This window comes from Rhamphochromis sp. 'chilingali', assembly GCF_963969265.1.
Source record: "Rhamphochromis sp. 'chilingali' genome assembly, chromosome: 20".
Lineage (NCBI taxonomy): Eukaryota > Metazoa > Chordata > Actinopteri > Cichliformes > Cichlidae > Rhamphochromis > Rhamphochromis sp. 'chilingali'.
Window position 1 is genome coordinate 23,163,195 of NC_137947.1, and position 14,884 is coordinate 23,178,078.

Here is a 14,884-nt window from a genome sequence, read left to right on the forward strand (position 1 = left end):
GTACAATAACACATTTGTCACATTGTGTGGAGAGAGCCCATGGAGTGACAAGGGTGAACATGCAAATTCCACACAAAAATGTCCCAGGATCTTCTTGCTGTTAGGCAAAGTTGCTAACACTTCACTACTGTACTCAAAAACCAAACTCAATCCTTTGTGTTTTCTTTCTGAAAAAATGTATTAAACATAATAAATACTGTCAAGGATTTACTGTAAACAACAGATCATTTGTCACCATATTTAAATGTTATACTAATCCCAAAAGACCTCTTGTCTTTTGGACTGGAGGAAGGCTGTATTTATTTCCACTTTCTTATTTTCTTGTCACAGGTGTTGCGTCAGAAGCAGGTGGAGAGTCCGGAGGTCAAACAAGTGTCTGTTCGCAGGTTTGCCACATTTGACCTTTTCAGCAGAAAAAGGCTTGTGGCACGAGACCACAGTGATACCTCAGATGACCAGTGGGTGGAGTACAGAAGTGTCTACTTTCCTGAGTACAGTGCCTTACTTAGGTACACACACATGAATGGATCCACATAAGGCTCTTGTTTCATTCTGGCATTTGTAAAGCACAGTGACACTGCAAAACACAAAGGGCCATTTTGTAATCCTGCAATATTATACTAGTTAAAAACTACTGTGAATATTTTTTACAATGTTATTTATCTTGTGTCATCAAAAGTAAAGACTTTAGTAAAGTTGAGTTGAACAAACAAAGAAAAACAAACAAAGAGAAGTATATATGAAGTACCACAAAGCTTTGGTCATGTGGGTGGAAAGAAAATATCTAAAACATGTTTCAATTTTAAATTAAAAGCAGATTTAAAAAAGGAATAATTTCAGATGTAGCAAAAATACAGCCCAATGCTTTTCTGCAAAATAGCTGTGTCAGAGATATGTAAATATATGACAAACCTAATTAGTATTCACTTTTTGATGCTTTTGCTATTGAACAAAGCTCAGAATGGTAAATTTGCACTTTAGTCTTCTTCATCTATCATCTATATAAAAAAGGATAGTTTATGTTCCAAGCGTGCTGCATAATCATTTATATTTTTGTATCTCTAAGGGATAACATGGGACCTCTTAGAGTTAATGAAGTGCTCAACAGTTTTGACAACACCGGTAATGTCTGTAAGTACATGCTTTATCTTACTAGGCATTGTCTTTGTAATGTGTTTGAGTGTTTATCAGAGCATGCATATGATTGTGTTCACAGCGGAGTTCATTTTACCCATAGTGCTCCCTGGCTTTTATCCTTGACACACAAGCACACCCACGCTACAAGTTTGGGTTAACCTCATGCTGTGTTCTGTTAGTGTTTGATTGATGGTTTGATGCAGGTGGTTTGATTCCCTCTCTCTGAATTGGAGTGTGTCTCTTGTGTGCTGCTTCTACAGTGATTTATCATGTGCTCATTCCTCCCAACTACCTTCAGATGTCCTTTAGAAGTAAAGTGGGTTGCAGTCTTATTGCTTCAGTCGACACTGATGAGTGGTTTGGGAGAAAGGAAAGACCATGAGTCAAGGAGGGATTTGCACATGCTCCATGATATGGAGTGGTCACTTCACTCGCTCTGACCTTCATTCTTTGAAACTGTTTTAAAGTGTTAGACTATCAGAAGTGGGTTTACTTCTGATTTTTTTTTAATTCAGGCTGTTCTGTACAGTTTCTTGTTGATGTATTGTAGCACTGTGTTTTTAACCACAGCGGCATTTCAGCTACAGTTTGGATTTTTTTTCTCCAAAATGTGATTTCAGGCAATTCTTTATATGCACAGTTACTGTAACTGCAGTTGTTTCTTACAATTATCAATGCATTTTGCACAATCCGTGACTTGCCCAAAATATAACATGAATGTTTTGTCTATATTAGTAAAAAGATCTCTTTAACTATACCTCAATATTAAAAATATTGCAGCAACATGACAGGAACAAATGTCTTATTGCAATATGAACAAGGGATTTGTAAGTATCATGTTCAATATATGTGCTTCTTGTTCACTTTGAGCCATTTTATACAGCTTTTTGTGAAGCTCCATCTTCCCAGGCATGTGACTGGTTAGAGAAAGGTCATGGGTTAGTGCTACTCAGCCAGATGGTTCCACGGGAGTCAGGGGTGAATGCCATGGCTAGAGGCTACTTCACTGCACACTGGAATCAGATTAGTAATGACAGAGCTCAGTAGCAACTCTCATTCCAACCTGCTAGAATGGGTAATCCTTTTTCTCCACAAGGAGACAAGAGGATCAATACTTTTTTCTTTGGAGAGTGAAAAAGAAGAGGTCATCATGTTTTTGGATTGTTCCACTCCACTTCACCGCTCTTTCTGGTTTGCAGATACCTCATTCGCTCTTTTTTTCATTCTTTTCCTTCTTTAGAGTATATATAAAGTAGTAACTTGTATAAAGGCTTTCTCCTTCACATAAGAAATCTCCAACTACTTAGAGCATACCCCCTCATCCACATTCCTCTTTCTCAATTTTCCCCTCTCACCATTGCTCCCCTTTCTTCCTTCTACCCCTCCACCTCTCTGTCTTCCCAGCTGGAGTCATGCTTTGCCAGATGGGTAACTGAGTTCCTGACTTGGTCAGTGGATTAGCACAGCCGGAGATGAGAGCATAGAAGAGGAAAAGGGGGAGATGGTGGGTGGGCATGCCGGAGGTGTGTGTGTGTGTGGGTGTGTGTGTGTAGAAAGGAGTAGAGAGCCACCAGCAACGGGACCTCACTCGTCAAACAATAGGGCAGCCATCTCCCTCCTGTTCTCCATCCCATGTTTGGGGCTAGTAATGCGTGAGATCAATTAGGACTGGTTGAGAGGAGGCACTGAAAGGCCCAGAGGTGACCCTGTCAAAGCTCTGGGGTATATTTTTGAGGGCGGGAGTCAGAGAGAAACCTCTCTAAAATACACAAACACACATACTTACTTATGTGTGCTCGTCACAAAGATATACAGGCAGGGACAATACTTAGAGAATCTACTGCTACTGTGCTAATTAACACATATTCATTTCACCCACCATCACTCCCTCTCCACCTTTCCTGCTGTCTTGATAATCCCCTACCCCTGAGGTGTGGACAAGCCCAAATCCTAGGGGTCCTTGTCCTCCTGAATAGCGGGCTAAAAAGCCTGGCCGGATTAGCACACTGCTTCCAAAATGTGTGGACTCAGCTTAAAATTGCTACCCCCCCTCTCAGCGTGACCCTCTGTCCCAGCTATTGTATTTATCCCACAGTATATTGAACAATATATTGTTTCTTAAGGCGAAGATAAAGTCAGTACTTTCATTTTAAGACCAGTGGACCTTGCAAGGCTTCTCAGTGAAGAATTTAGGTTATGACAATTGTATTATGGATAACTTTTAAATAATGTACCATTTTTAATATATGGGATGATACAGTTTCCTTTCTTCAAGCTTGTGTTTGGGTTGTGCTGGAACCTATCCCTGTTGTCATAGAGTGAGAGGTGGGGTACAATCTAGACAGGTGGCTAATCTGTCTCCTATAATGTATATATGCATTAATATTAGTGGAAAATGCTGGTATAACTACCTTTCTAACACTACAACAAGGCAAGTGGACTCAAGAAACTACCTAAGTGAGCACAATAAAATAAAAGTAAGAGAATTAAAATGGCAAACCTAAATAGCTGCTTTAATATCTTTTTCCACAAAATCAGAAATCATTGACCTACTACTACCTTTTTTCTTTTTTTTTTGGAACGGAGTGGGTTCAGGTTTGTTTTCTGTGGAATGACATCAGTCAGACCAGGACTTGTGAATGGCTCTTCCTACATATCCTAAAGATGGCACACACTTGACAGGTGACTGGAACGTGACGTTCACTTGGTAAAATATATACATAGAAAGCACCCCATCTGGTGGTTATCCAGAGGTCATGAATCTGCAGTAACATTTGCTGCTTGTTATGTCTTTTCATTGTATGATTGGGACTATTTCAGTCTGGACTTGATCACTTTTAACTATCTGAACTCTGAACTCCTGACCTTCCCGGTTCTTTAGCTTGTAATTGTTAGAAAGCTTTGTATGGGTGTCGTTAGGAGTTTTAGCAGTGCTTGTTTCCGGCTAAGGGGTCAGGATTTTAGCACACAATTCATGCCCCTCGGGGCACAGGATGTGTGAATGTGTGTGTGTCTTTAAGAGGGTTTGGATAAAGCTTGTTGACGTCGCGGGGCTTTTGGTAAGAGGGCTTGTTGGGCTGTGGGGTCACTTGTTGGGTTAATGTTTCAAGCAAAGGTCACTGTGACAAACCAAAGTGCTTGTATGGACACACACACTAATTTTTCTTGTGTGTATGTGCCAGTACTTATAGCATTACACGTTCTGTCAGGATGCAAATCTGTTTGTATTGCCACTTTGTGGGTTACACAAATTGTTTGGGGACAAAAAGCAAGACTCCATTATATAAATCAATACATTTTAGGTGGAAGACATGATAAAGGTCAGGGTTTGGTTAAGATAAGGTTTAGTGTTATACATATAGCGGTTGTGGTTATGGTTAAGATATGTCAGCAGGAAATGAATGTAAGTCAATACAATGTCCTCTGAAGCACTGGAAACAGTGACAGTGAGATTGTGTGTGCATATAATCAAGAGCCTAGCGTCCTAATGAAGCCTAATAGAAGCTTCTTCACTACAGCTGTCATTGTCTAAATGACTACTAGCCTTTCAGCCTCTCAGTCATCCCTATTATCTCCCACAGACTTCACCTATCACCCCTGCTGGTAAATACTATAAACCCTGAATGTTTGAGTGTTTGAGGGAGGGTTGTGGAGAGCCGATTTCTGATGTTTGTGGTGGTATGGGGGCTGTTTATGACTGGAGGATGTATTTGGAAAGATAAGAGGGGTATCAGCATACAGAACGTACTAGATACATAAATAGCCTATCAAATAGGCCATTGAACAGTGCACGTGCAGGCTTGTGTTATTGTCACTCTCTGTTGAAGTGGTGGACAGGTATGTTTGTATCTGTGTGTTTTCTGTATTCAGAGGCACTGTCACCTTTATGTATGTGTGTTTAATGTTTTATACCAGTGTCTAAGTGTTCTTAGTGACTGTGTTTGTGTGTGTGCACACGTTTGAAGCTGCACATGTGCGTGTGTGTTGTAATAGGTGCCCCCCGTAGCCTCCCCTTGTGCCAGGCCTTTAGCGGAGCCCTGTTTGCATAATTATGCTAATTCATTGTGCCATAGTGCTAATTAGACCTTGTTAGACAATAGCGCTAGACTGGGAGCTGGCTGACATACACACACAGACACACACATAGTATGCTCTCTCAGACTGTTGTGTCAATGACAAGGTTTGCGGTTCCCCTCTGCGCTGTTTATAACATGCTCTCTATAGAAATGGTTCTCTACTGGTGTGCTCTGGACTGAGCTCAGGTGTCTCTTACGATTTTGATTTAAGCTAATGGAACAAAAATCAATGTGAAGCAAGACTGCTACACGAGCTTCTTTACAATATAACACAATTGGTACATGCCCTTATTTTCATTGTCTCTTATTTCTCAAAGCTGTTGCTTAATTGCTCCTTTGCCAGCAGTTTTTCTAATCTCTGCTTATTTTATCATTGTACATTATGATGATAAGATATAAAGGGCACTTCAGATTTTATTCAATAAACCATATGATCTGAATATGAGTCAATCCAGACCCCAAGCAAAAAATCCATGAATATCTTACGATTTCCAAAAAAATCCACATTTCTTAGTTTCTTATTTTCTAAAAAGGATGGTGTGATATTCTAATAGCCTGTTATGTCCAATGTAATCGATTCAAAATAATAATAATAATAATGAAAAATAAGATAAAGTCAGCTTGGTGTTATATATACACTTCTCATGAGCAACCTACCATCATTTAACATGCTCCAAAAAAGGCTGGTTTCACTATCTATCTATGAAGGAAGGATAGATAGACACACTATATATATATCCACAACAATTTTCAGAGTTGCTGTTCTCTTCAAGCATTTTGTTTGTGTGGCTTTGTTTTTGATAGACGATAAGAAATTGTTTGGTTAATATGCCTCAAATAAGCCAAATGAAATGCACAAAGCACAATTAAATGCTACTTTTGTATGTTCTGTACAGTTTAAAAATGACACATTGGGGGGAAAAAAGTCCAGCATTTTTAGCCATCTTCACAGCAATTGTTTCTAAGTCTATAATTTAACCGCTAAACACAAAAAGACAGTCGCACAGTAAGTGGATGTGGCTTAGTGTGTATGCACATGTGTTTGTTGTGCGTGTGTCACTTTGTAGTGTAGGAGTGGGGGTTGGAGGTATTGTAAGTATGACTTGAGTGGCTTGGGGGCACATTGAAAGAGTTGCTGGTTGATTTAATTGAAAGTAATTGATTTTTGCTTCCGTACCCTTGTCTCCTCCATCCGTTGACTGGAGGAAATAAGAAACAGGGACTCGCCTGAAGTACCGTTGGGTGTTAGAAGCTTCTTGACACTCGAGAAGTAAACAGTCGCCACACTGCATCTAAACACAAGTTGATGCTAATGTACAGATGCAGGCTGAAATGTTTATGTACGTGCACGCACACACACAGACACACATGCAAATGCGTGCTGAAGGTCCCTGCAGTACAGCGTCATTATGACTTTGAGCACAATAGTGATTGAAGGTGAGCAGTTGGGTGTAGCTTTGCTTAAGGAGTTCTTTCCCTTTATAGCCAGTAGTTGATTTTGTGAATTTGTGCATGACTGAGAGTTTGTGTGTGTGTCCAGATGCGTGTGCACTTGCGCACTATTACCAGTAAGCGGTGGGGATTAAGTTCAGGAAATGAGTAGAGCGTTAAAGGGTGCTTCCCTGCCTAGCGCTCTTGCATTGTCACCACTGCTAATACTCAGCTAATTACAAGGACATACTTTAACAGCAAGCTCAGCCCGTAACCCTCATGTCTCTCCACTTGGCTCCCCCTTTTCTTAGGTTACCCCCTTACCCTAGAATTAGAGGATGAAAAAAAGAGTGAAAGAAAAGAGAAAGAGTAATAACAGATCGCTCCCCTCCCTAAAAGCTCACCCTGCCTCTGGACGGATACAATAATTGGATTTTTCCCCATTTAAGTCACCCAACCCCTATGTGCCCCTCCTGGCTGTGTTCCCTATCGTGCATAAGCTCTACATACACTGGCCTCTTCAACCATGTAAAACATACACACAAAGAACGAGTGTGTTAGAAGAGAATATATATCACTTAGTCACGTTTGCTACCACTTTATTTAAAATCTGAGAAGTCTGGACAAAGAAGTGGTCTGGTAGTTATACTTTCTACACAAACAGTGGTAATCATGGAAAAAAACTTGTTTTTTACCTGTAAAAAGGAATGTTTTAACCTTCAAATATTTCAATCTGCGCTCAAGCATAATGATTAATTCAAATCTATAAAAGCTTCAAAGGCATTTTTCTGATTAATCAAGTACGCAATATATGATCTTTTACATTGTCACAATGGTGAATGCCCACTTAGGCATAACTGCACAGTGGCATATAAAAGTTGGATAAATTTAGTCCATGCTGCATATCCATACCCATGCTGCTTCATTCAACTAATTGACAAATATATACCTATAGCATTAAAAAATACACCCTTGGGGATAAGATTCAAGGTTCAAGGTTCTTTATTTGTCACATGCATAGTTATACAAGTATAACACACAGTGAAATGTAGCCTGACACGCTCCTCGACATGTGCAAAAAAATTGGGGGGGGTGGGGGGGGGGGGGGGGTGTAGAGGAAAAACATATATATATATATATATATATATATATATATATATATATATATATATATATATATATATATATATATATATATATATATATATATATATTCTGGTCTTATATAACTATCATTAGCTTACAGCTTGAAGTGTTTGTGCTAACTAAAAATAAAGACAAGATGGTAGTTTATTAATTTTTAATGAAATTTGCAGATTGTTTCGGTGAAGTTTAATAAACTCCTTGCTCTCTAAAATATAACAGGACACCGGAGTATATTCTCCAGCGTCTCACACTTCTGATAATCAGCTGTCTGCTTGACAGTTTTAGCTGTGCAAAAACTATAACTTTAATCTCAGCCAAACCGATTTACTCAGGAACAAATAAAATACTAAAGAAAGCCAAACAATAACATTTTTAAGTTATCTAAGTGACTTATATATATGTTTAACCTGACTAGCGAAAGACGGCGGTGGGTTTGAAAACGATTTGCCGGGAGTCCGGTGTTCTCACGGCTCTAGTTAGCCTTGCCCCCGCCTAGCTAACGAGCTAGTGGGTAACAGACGTCTCCGAAAACGTCGGAGCGCTTTTGAAAATATGTGGTGTCTTGATAAACTGAGCAGATATTTGAGGTTTACACAGCTACATTCTCGCCTGAAAATATGTTAAACGTTTATTTTGTGACCCAGAAAGAATAATAAGAGTAAAGTTAAAACTAACTAGCTGCCGCCATTGTTGACAGCTGCGCTATGAATTCTGGGACACAGCTTCTTCTTCTTCGGGGTTTAACGGCAGCTGGCATCCTTGTACATGCAGTGCTGCCATCTTCTGTTTCAGTCCGTTATTACACTCTTAAATCCTACTACTCATTCCTGCGTCCTTTGTGATCTTACAAAGCTTCAAACGATGCGTCGACTATTAAATTAGTCGACGATTTTAATAGTCGACATAATCATGACTAGTCGACTAATCGTGGCAGCCCTAATATATATATATATATATATATATATATATATATATATATATATTTTAGGGGTGCAACGATACACAAAATTCACGGTTCGGTTCGATACTTTGGTGTCACGGTTCGATATTTTTCCGATACAAAAAAATGTTCATGCCTTTTTAATTTGTCATTTATTAAAATTATAAATATATATTTTAACTCAAAAGTACAGTTTTTAAATTTAACCCTAACCCTTGTGCGTGTTTTTTATTTTGACAGCGAATGCACACCTGCGGACCACTTATGTGCAGCCCTGGTTATTTAGCTCATCATATTGCAGCCAAAGAAATTCTTTTGTCCATGAAACCATAAAGCTGCACTTTCTTTTTGCCTTATAGTCTGATTTGTCATAACTTCTCCTGCTGCTTTTACACACGCACTCACATAAGCTCAGCGATTCTCTGCGCGATCAACCTCTCACATATTTAAGCTTGCTGCGGGAGATTTCACTTGTCATGTTTGCATAGTAAGCTAACAATTAATAAGACGATGTCAGAGGAATTGGTGCACAAATTATCATCACTCACAGATCGGTGCTGTCGCTCTCTATACACAGTTCGCACGATTGCAAATTGAAAGCAAAAAAAAAAACAAGCGCAAATTCAAACGCGATTTCAATATGTCACATATTGACAGTGGCTCACCGATGCCAATGACATAATTACCCAGCTACATTTCTGAAAGAATGCAAAAGCATTGACATATATTTTTCCTTCCTACGGGCAGGGCAGAGATAGATTTTGGTAGCCCGACTGAAAAAAAATCGCTAGCCCCAGGACGTCGGGCTAGCGATATTGTGATATTACTTGAAGGTTCCGTAACTGACTCGTAGCCACCGGCAACAGCTTACTATACAGGTCAACTCCGCTAGCAAAAAGATCGAAGGAGGCGTAGGAAACTGCTTCACCGAACTTTATTTCTTCTCTAAGGCACGAACACCGCGTACAGTGGGCTGAAACAGTTTACTCACAGCGAGCATCGCCGACACAACTCTGGCTGTCGAGGGAGTTATTATATTCCTTTTATTTATTTTCTTTTCGTCTCTTCTGTAGCTAACCGTTACTTTTCCCCCTTCTCCGCTCTCTCTCTTCACACACACACCAAGCAGTCCCGCTACACACATCCCGAATAAATTTCCCATCAGGCTTCATCCTTAAAGGGCCATGCCTGTAACACAGGGCTTGCAAAATCGCTAGCCCGACGTCCCAGGGCTAACGATTTTTCCAGTCGGGTTACCAAAATCTATCTCTGCCCTGCCCGTCGAGCTATCATAGGAAGGAAAAATATATGTCAATGCTTTTGCATTCTTTCGGAAATGTAGCTGGGTAATTATGTCATTGGCATCGGTGAGCCACTGTCAATATGTGACATATTGAAATCGCGTTTGAATTTGCGCTTGTTTTTTGCTTTCACTTTGCAATCGCGTGAACTGTGTATAGAGAGCGACAGTACTGATTGGTGAGTGATGATAATTTGCGCACCAATTCCTCTGACATCGTCTTATCAATCGTTAGCTTACTATGCAAACATGACAAGTGAAATCTCCCGCAGCAAGCTTAAACATATGAGAGGTTGATCGCGCAGAGAATCGCTGACCGTTGTGTGTGTGCGTGCGTGCGTGCGTGTGTGTGTGTGTGTGTGTGTGTAAAAGCAGCAGGATTTATATTTTAGTTCTGCTGAGCCAAATAAGACAGGTCAGGGTGAAGAAGTGACAGCCAAAGAAAAGCTTACCACAAAACGGAAAAGTTATGACAAATCAGACTATGAGGCAAAAAGAAAGTGCAGCTTTATGGTTTCATGGACAAAAGAATTTCTGTGGCTGCAATATGACGAGCTATATAACCGGGGCTGCACATAAGTGGTCCGCAGGTGCGCATTCGCTGTCAAAAAAAAAAACGCGCACAAGATATGAAGTTGCATCGCGTGTTTGCATACATAAGATTTTCTGGAGGAGGACAGACATTTGTTTAAAACTCTTAAAGATGTCGAAGAAGCTCCTTTAAGCAATTACTTTGGTGTTCCTCTACCTCCAAAGAAATGTCAGAAGGAGTCCGAACCACAAAAGAAGCACGTATTCTCGGGAAAATGGTTGCAGGAGGTGAGCTGGCTTCAAACAAATGATGAACGCACAGAGATGTGGTGCGGAATGTGCCGTGAAAATCCCACTCTAGCGGACAAAAACAGTGCTTTTTATATGGACGCAAACGCGCGTTGCAACTTCTTATCTGGTGCGCGTCTTTTATTTTGACAGCGAATGCGCACATGCGGACCACTTATGCGCACCCGTGTAAATAACATAATGTTCTGCCGGGTGTGTTGTTGGTTTTCTCTCGATTTCTGAGTCGACAAGCGCCTTTGTTACTGGGACCAGTCATTTTAAGAAAGGCCCCCATTAGAACCCATGAGAAATGCAAGAAATGCATTATTGCTCAGTCTGCAATATCTTTCCCAGAACAAACACCAATTGCAAATAACATACTAAAAATAAACCTGAAAAATCTGTTTAGAACAGCGTACCATGTTGCAAAGAGTGAACTACCACTGGCACAATTTAGCAGTCTTTGCAAACTTCAAAAAGCAAATGGCCTCGATCTTGGTTCCACTTGTCTCTTACCCGTGACTTCAGCGGAAATTTCAAATTCAGGATCTGACACAGACTGATTCATGTCCTACACAGTTCTTACAAGTTCATAGAAATTTCTGTTCAATTAGAACCAAGTATTTGAGTTGATGATTGTAATTTTTATACAATGTTGTAATTTGTTTTTCAACAATTTTTTGATTAATGTTTTGTTTCCTTTACAATATTATACATTAAAGTATAATATTGTAAAGGAAACAAAACAGGAAACAAAACATCAATCAAAAAATTGCTCTCTTTTTTATTCGGGCTACTTACATTTATTTTGGGCTACCAAAAACTGAAGAGTCCCTGCCCGAAGGGCTACCAGGGATTTTGAAATTTTGAGAGCCCTGAGATATATTTATTTTTTAATTACTTTTGTTTCAGCAACATTAAATTTAAAAACTGTACTTTTGAGTTAAAATATATATTTATAATTTTAATAAATGACAAATCGAACCGTGACACCAAAGTATCGAACCGAACCGTGAATTTTGTGTATCGTTGCACCCCTAATATATATATATATATATATATATATATATATATATATATATATATATATGTATATATGTATATATATATATATATATATATATATATATATATATATATATATATATATATATATATATATATATATATATATATATATATATATATATATATATATATATATATATATATATACCGACACTAACAAGCTGATCTACAATACGGCAGCAGTGATCAGTGAGATGCTTGGCTACAAGTTGAACAGCCACAAGGGGCAGTACCCTCCATGGAGAAGGAGGCTAGAGGGCAAGATCAAAGTAGCACGGAGGGAGGTTAGCCAACTAACGGAGTTGCAGAAAGGTGCGACAAAGAAGGTGCATAAGAAATACAGCAAGCTGTCCATACCTGAGGCCTTAGAAACTGCCAAGCAAAGACTCACAGCCTTGGCCAGCCGCTTGAGAAGGTACACCAGAGAGATAGAAGGCAGGAGAATAAACCAGCTGTTCTCCACAGAACCAGCAAAGGTGTACTCTCAGTGGCAAGGGAACAATAAGAGAACAGCACCACCAAGGCTGGAGACCGAGCAATACTGGAAGAGCATATGGGAGAAGGACGCAACCCATAACGGCAATGCTCAGTGGCTAGTGGATCTGAGGGCAGACCACAGCAACCTCCCCGAACAGGATCCAGTAACCATCACAGTGGCAGATATCCAAGAAAGGGTCTCCAGTATGAAGAGTTGGACAGCACCAGGGCCCGACATGGTTCACGCCTACTGGCTAAAGAAGCTGACTGCACTCCACGAGCGTCTAGCAGCACAAATGAACCAGCTGCTAGTTAACGAGAGACACCCGGAATGGCTAACCGAAGGTCGGACGGTCCTGATCCCCAAGGACCCCAAGAAGGGACCGGTCCCCTCCAACTACCGACCAATAACCTGCCTCAGTACTACATGGAAGCTCCTGTCAGGCATCATATCGGCTAAGATGAACAGGCACATGGGTCAATACATGAGCGGGACACAGAAAGGAATTGGCAAGAATACCAGAGGCGCAAAACACCAGCTACTGGTAGACAGAACAGTCAGCCGAGACTGCAAGACCAGACTGACCAACCTGTGCACTGCCTGGATTGATTACAAGAAGGCCTATGACTCAATGCCCCACAGCTGGATACTGGAATGCCTAGAATTGTACAAGATCAATGGGACCCTAAGAGCCTTCATCAGGAACTCAATGGGGATGTGGCGTACAACACTAGAGGCCAACTCCAAGCCCATAGCACAAGTCACCATCAAGTGCGGGATCTACCAAGGAGATGCTCTGTCCCCACTGCTGTTCTGCATAGGCCTGAACCCCCTCAGTGAGATCATTAACAAGACTGGCTACGGATACCGACTACGGAACGGAGCAGTTGTCAGCCACCTCCTGTACATGGATGACATCAAGCTGTATGCCAAGAGTGAACGAGACATCGATTCACTGATCCACACTACCAGGCTATACAGCAATGACATTGGAATGTCGTTCGGACTGGAGAAGTGTAGTCGGATGGTAACAAAGAGAGGGAAGGTAGTCAGAACTGAGGGGATTGAACTACCAGAAGGCAACATTGCAGACATAGAGGACAGTTACAAGTACTTGGGGATCCCGCAGGCGAATGGGAACCATGAAGAGGCCGCTAGAAAAGCTGCAACCACCAAGTACCTGCAGAGGGTCAGGCAAGTCCTGAGGAGTCAGCTGAATGGTAAGAACAAGATCCGGGCCATCAACACCTATGCCCTGCCCGTGATCAGGTACCCTGCTGGGGTAATAGGCTGGCCAAAGGAGGAGATAGAAGCCACTGACATAAAGACAAGAAAGCTCCTTACCATGCATGGAGGGTTTCACCCCAAGTCCAGCACCCTGAGGCTGTACGCTAAGCGGAAGGAAGGGGGCCGGGGACTGGTGAGTGTCAGCACCACAGTCCAGGATGAGACAACGAACATTCAAGAATACATTGGGAAGATGGCCCCAACTGACCGAGTGCTCAGTGAATACCTCAGGCAGCAGAAACCCAAGAAAGAGGAGGGAGACGAGGAACCATCATGGAAGGACAGGCCCCTGCACGGTATGTACCACCGGCAGATAGAGGGGGTGGCTGATATCCAGAAATCCTACCAGTGGCTGGACAAAGCTGGACTGAAAGACAGCACAGAGGCACTAATCATGGCAGCACAAGAACAAGCTCTGAGCACAAGATCCATAGAGGCTGGGGTCTATCACACCAGGCAAGACCCCAGGTGCAGGCTGTGTAAAGATGCCCCAGAGACAATCCAGCACATAACAGCAGGGTGCAAGATGCTAGCAGGCAAGGCATACATGGAACGCCATAACCAAGTGGCCGGCATAGTGTACAGGAACATCTGTGCCGAGTATAACCTGGAAGTCCCGAGGTCAAAATGGGAGATGCCCCCAAGGGTGGTGGAGAATGACCGAGCTAAGATCCTGTGGGACTTCCAGATACAGACGGACAAAATGGTGGTGGCTAACCAACCGGACATAGTGGTGGTAGATAAACAGAAGAAGACGGCCGTAGTGATCGATGTAGCGGTTCCGAATGACAGCAATATCAGGAAGAAGGAACACGAGAAGCTGGAGAAATACCAAGGGCTCAGAGAAGAGCTCGAGAGGATGTGGAGGATGAAGGTAACGGTGGTCCCCGTGGTAATCGGAGCACTAGGTGCGGTGACTCCCAAGCTAGGCGAGTGGCTCCAGCAGATCCCGGGAACAACATCGGAGATCTCTGTCCAGAAGAGCGCAGTCCTGGGAACAGCTAAGATACTGCGCAGGACCCTCAAGCTCCCAGGCCTCTGGTAGAGGACCCGAGCTTGAAGGATAAACCGCCCGCAGGGGGGCGTGCTGGGTGTTTTTATATATATATATATATATATATATATATATATATATATATGTATGTGTGTGTGTGTGTGTGTGTGTGTATATGTGTGTGTGTGTATATATGTGTGTGTATATA

At 41.5% G+C, this 14,884-nt stretch overlaps 1 protein-coding gene across 1 annotated transcript in view; it reads left to right on the plus strand.

The window, feature by feature from the left end:
- The window catches only part of camkmt (calmodulin-lysine N-methyltransferase), a gene marked incomplete at its 5' end in the record, with an annotated part of 119,905 nt that overhangs the window by 855 nt on the left and 104,166 nt on the right, over positions 1–14,884 (plus strand). The window contains 2 exons of the mRNA XM_080869137.1: positions 331–509; positions 1,067–1,131. Coding sequence (XP_080725263.1) covers positions 331–509; positions 1,067–1,131 — 244 coding nt within the window. The remainder of the gene's footprint in view (positions 1–330; positions 510–1,066; positions 1,132–14,884) is intronic.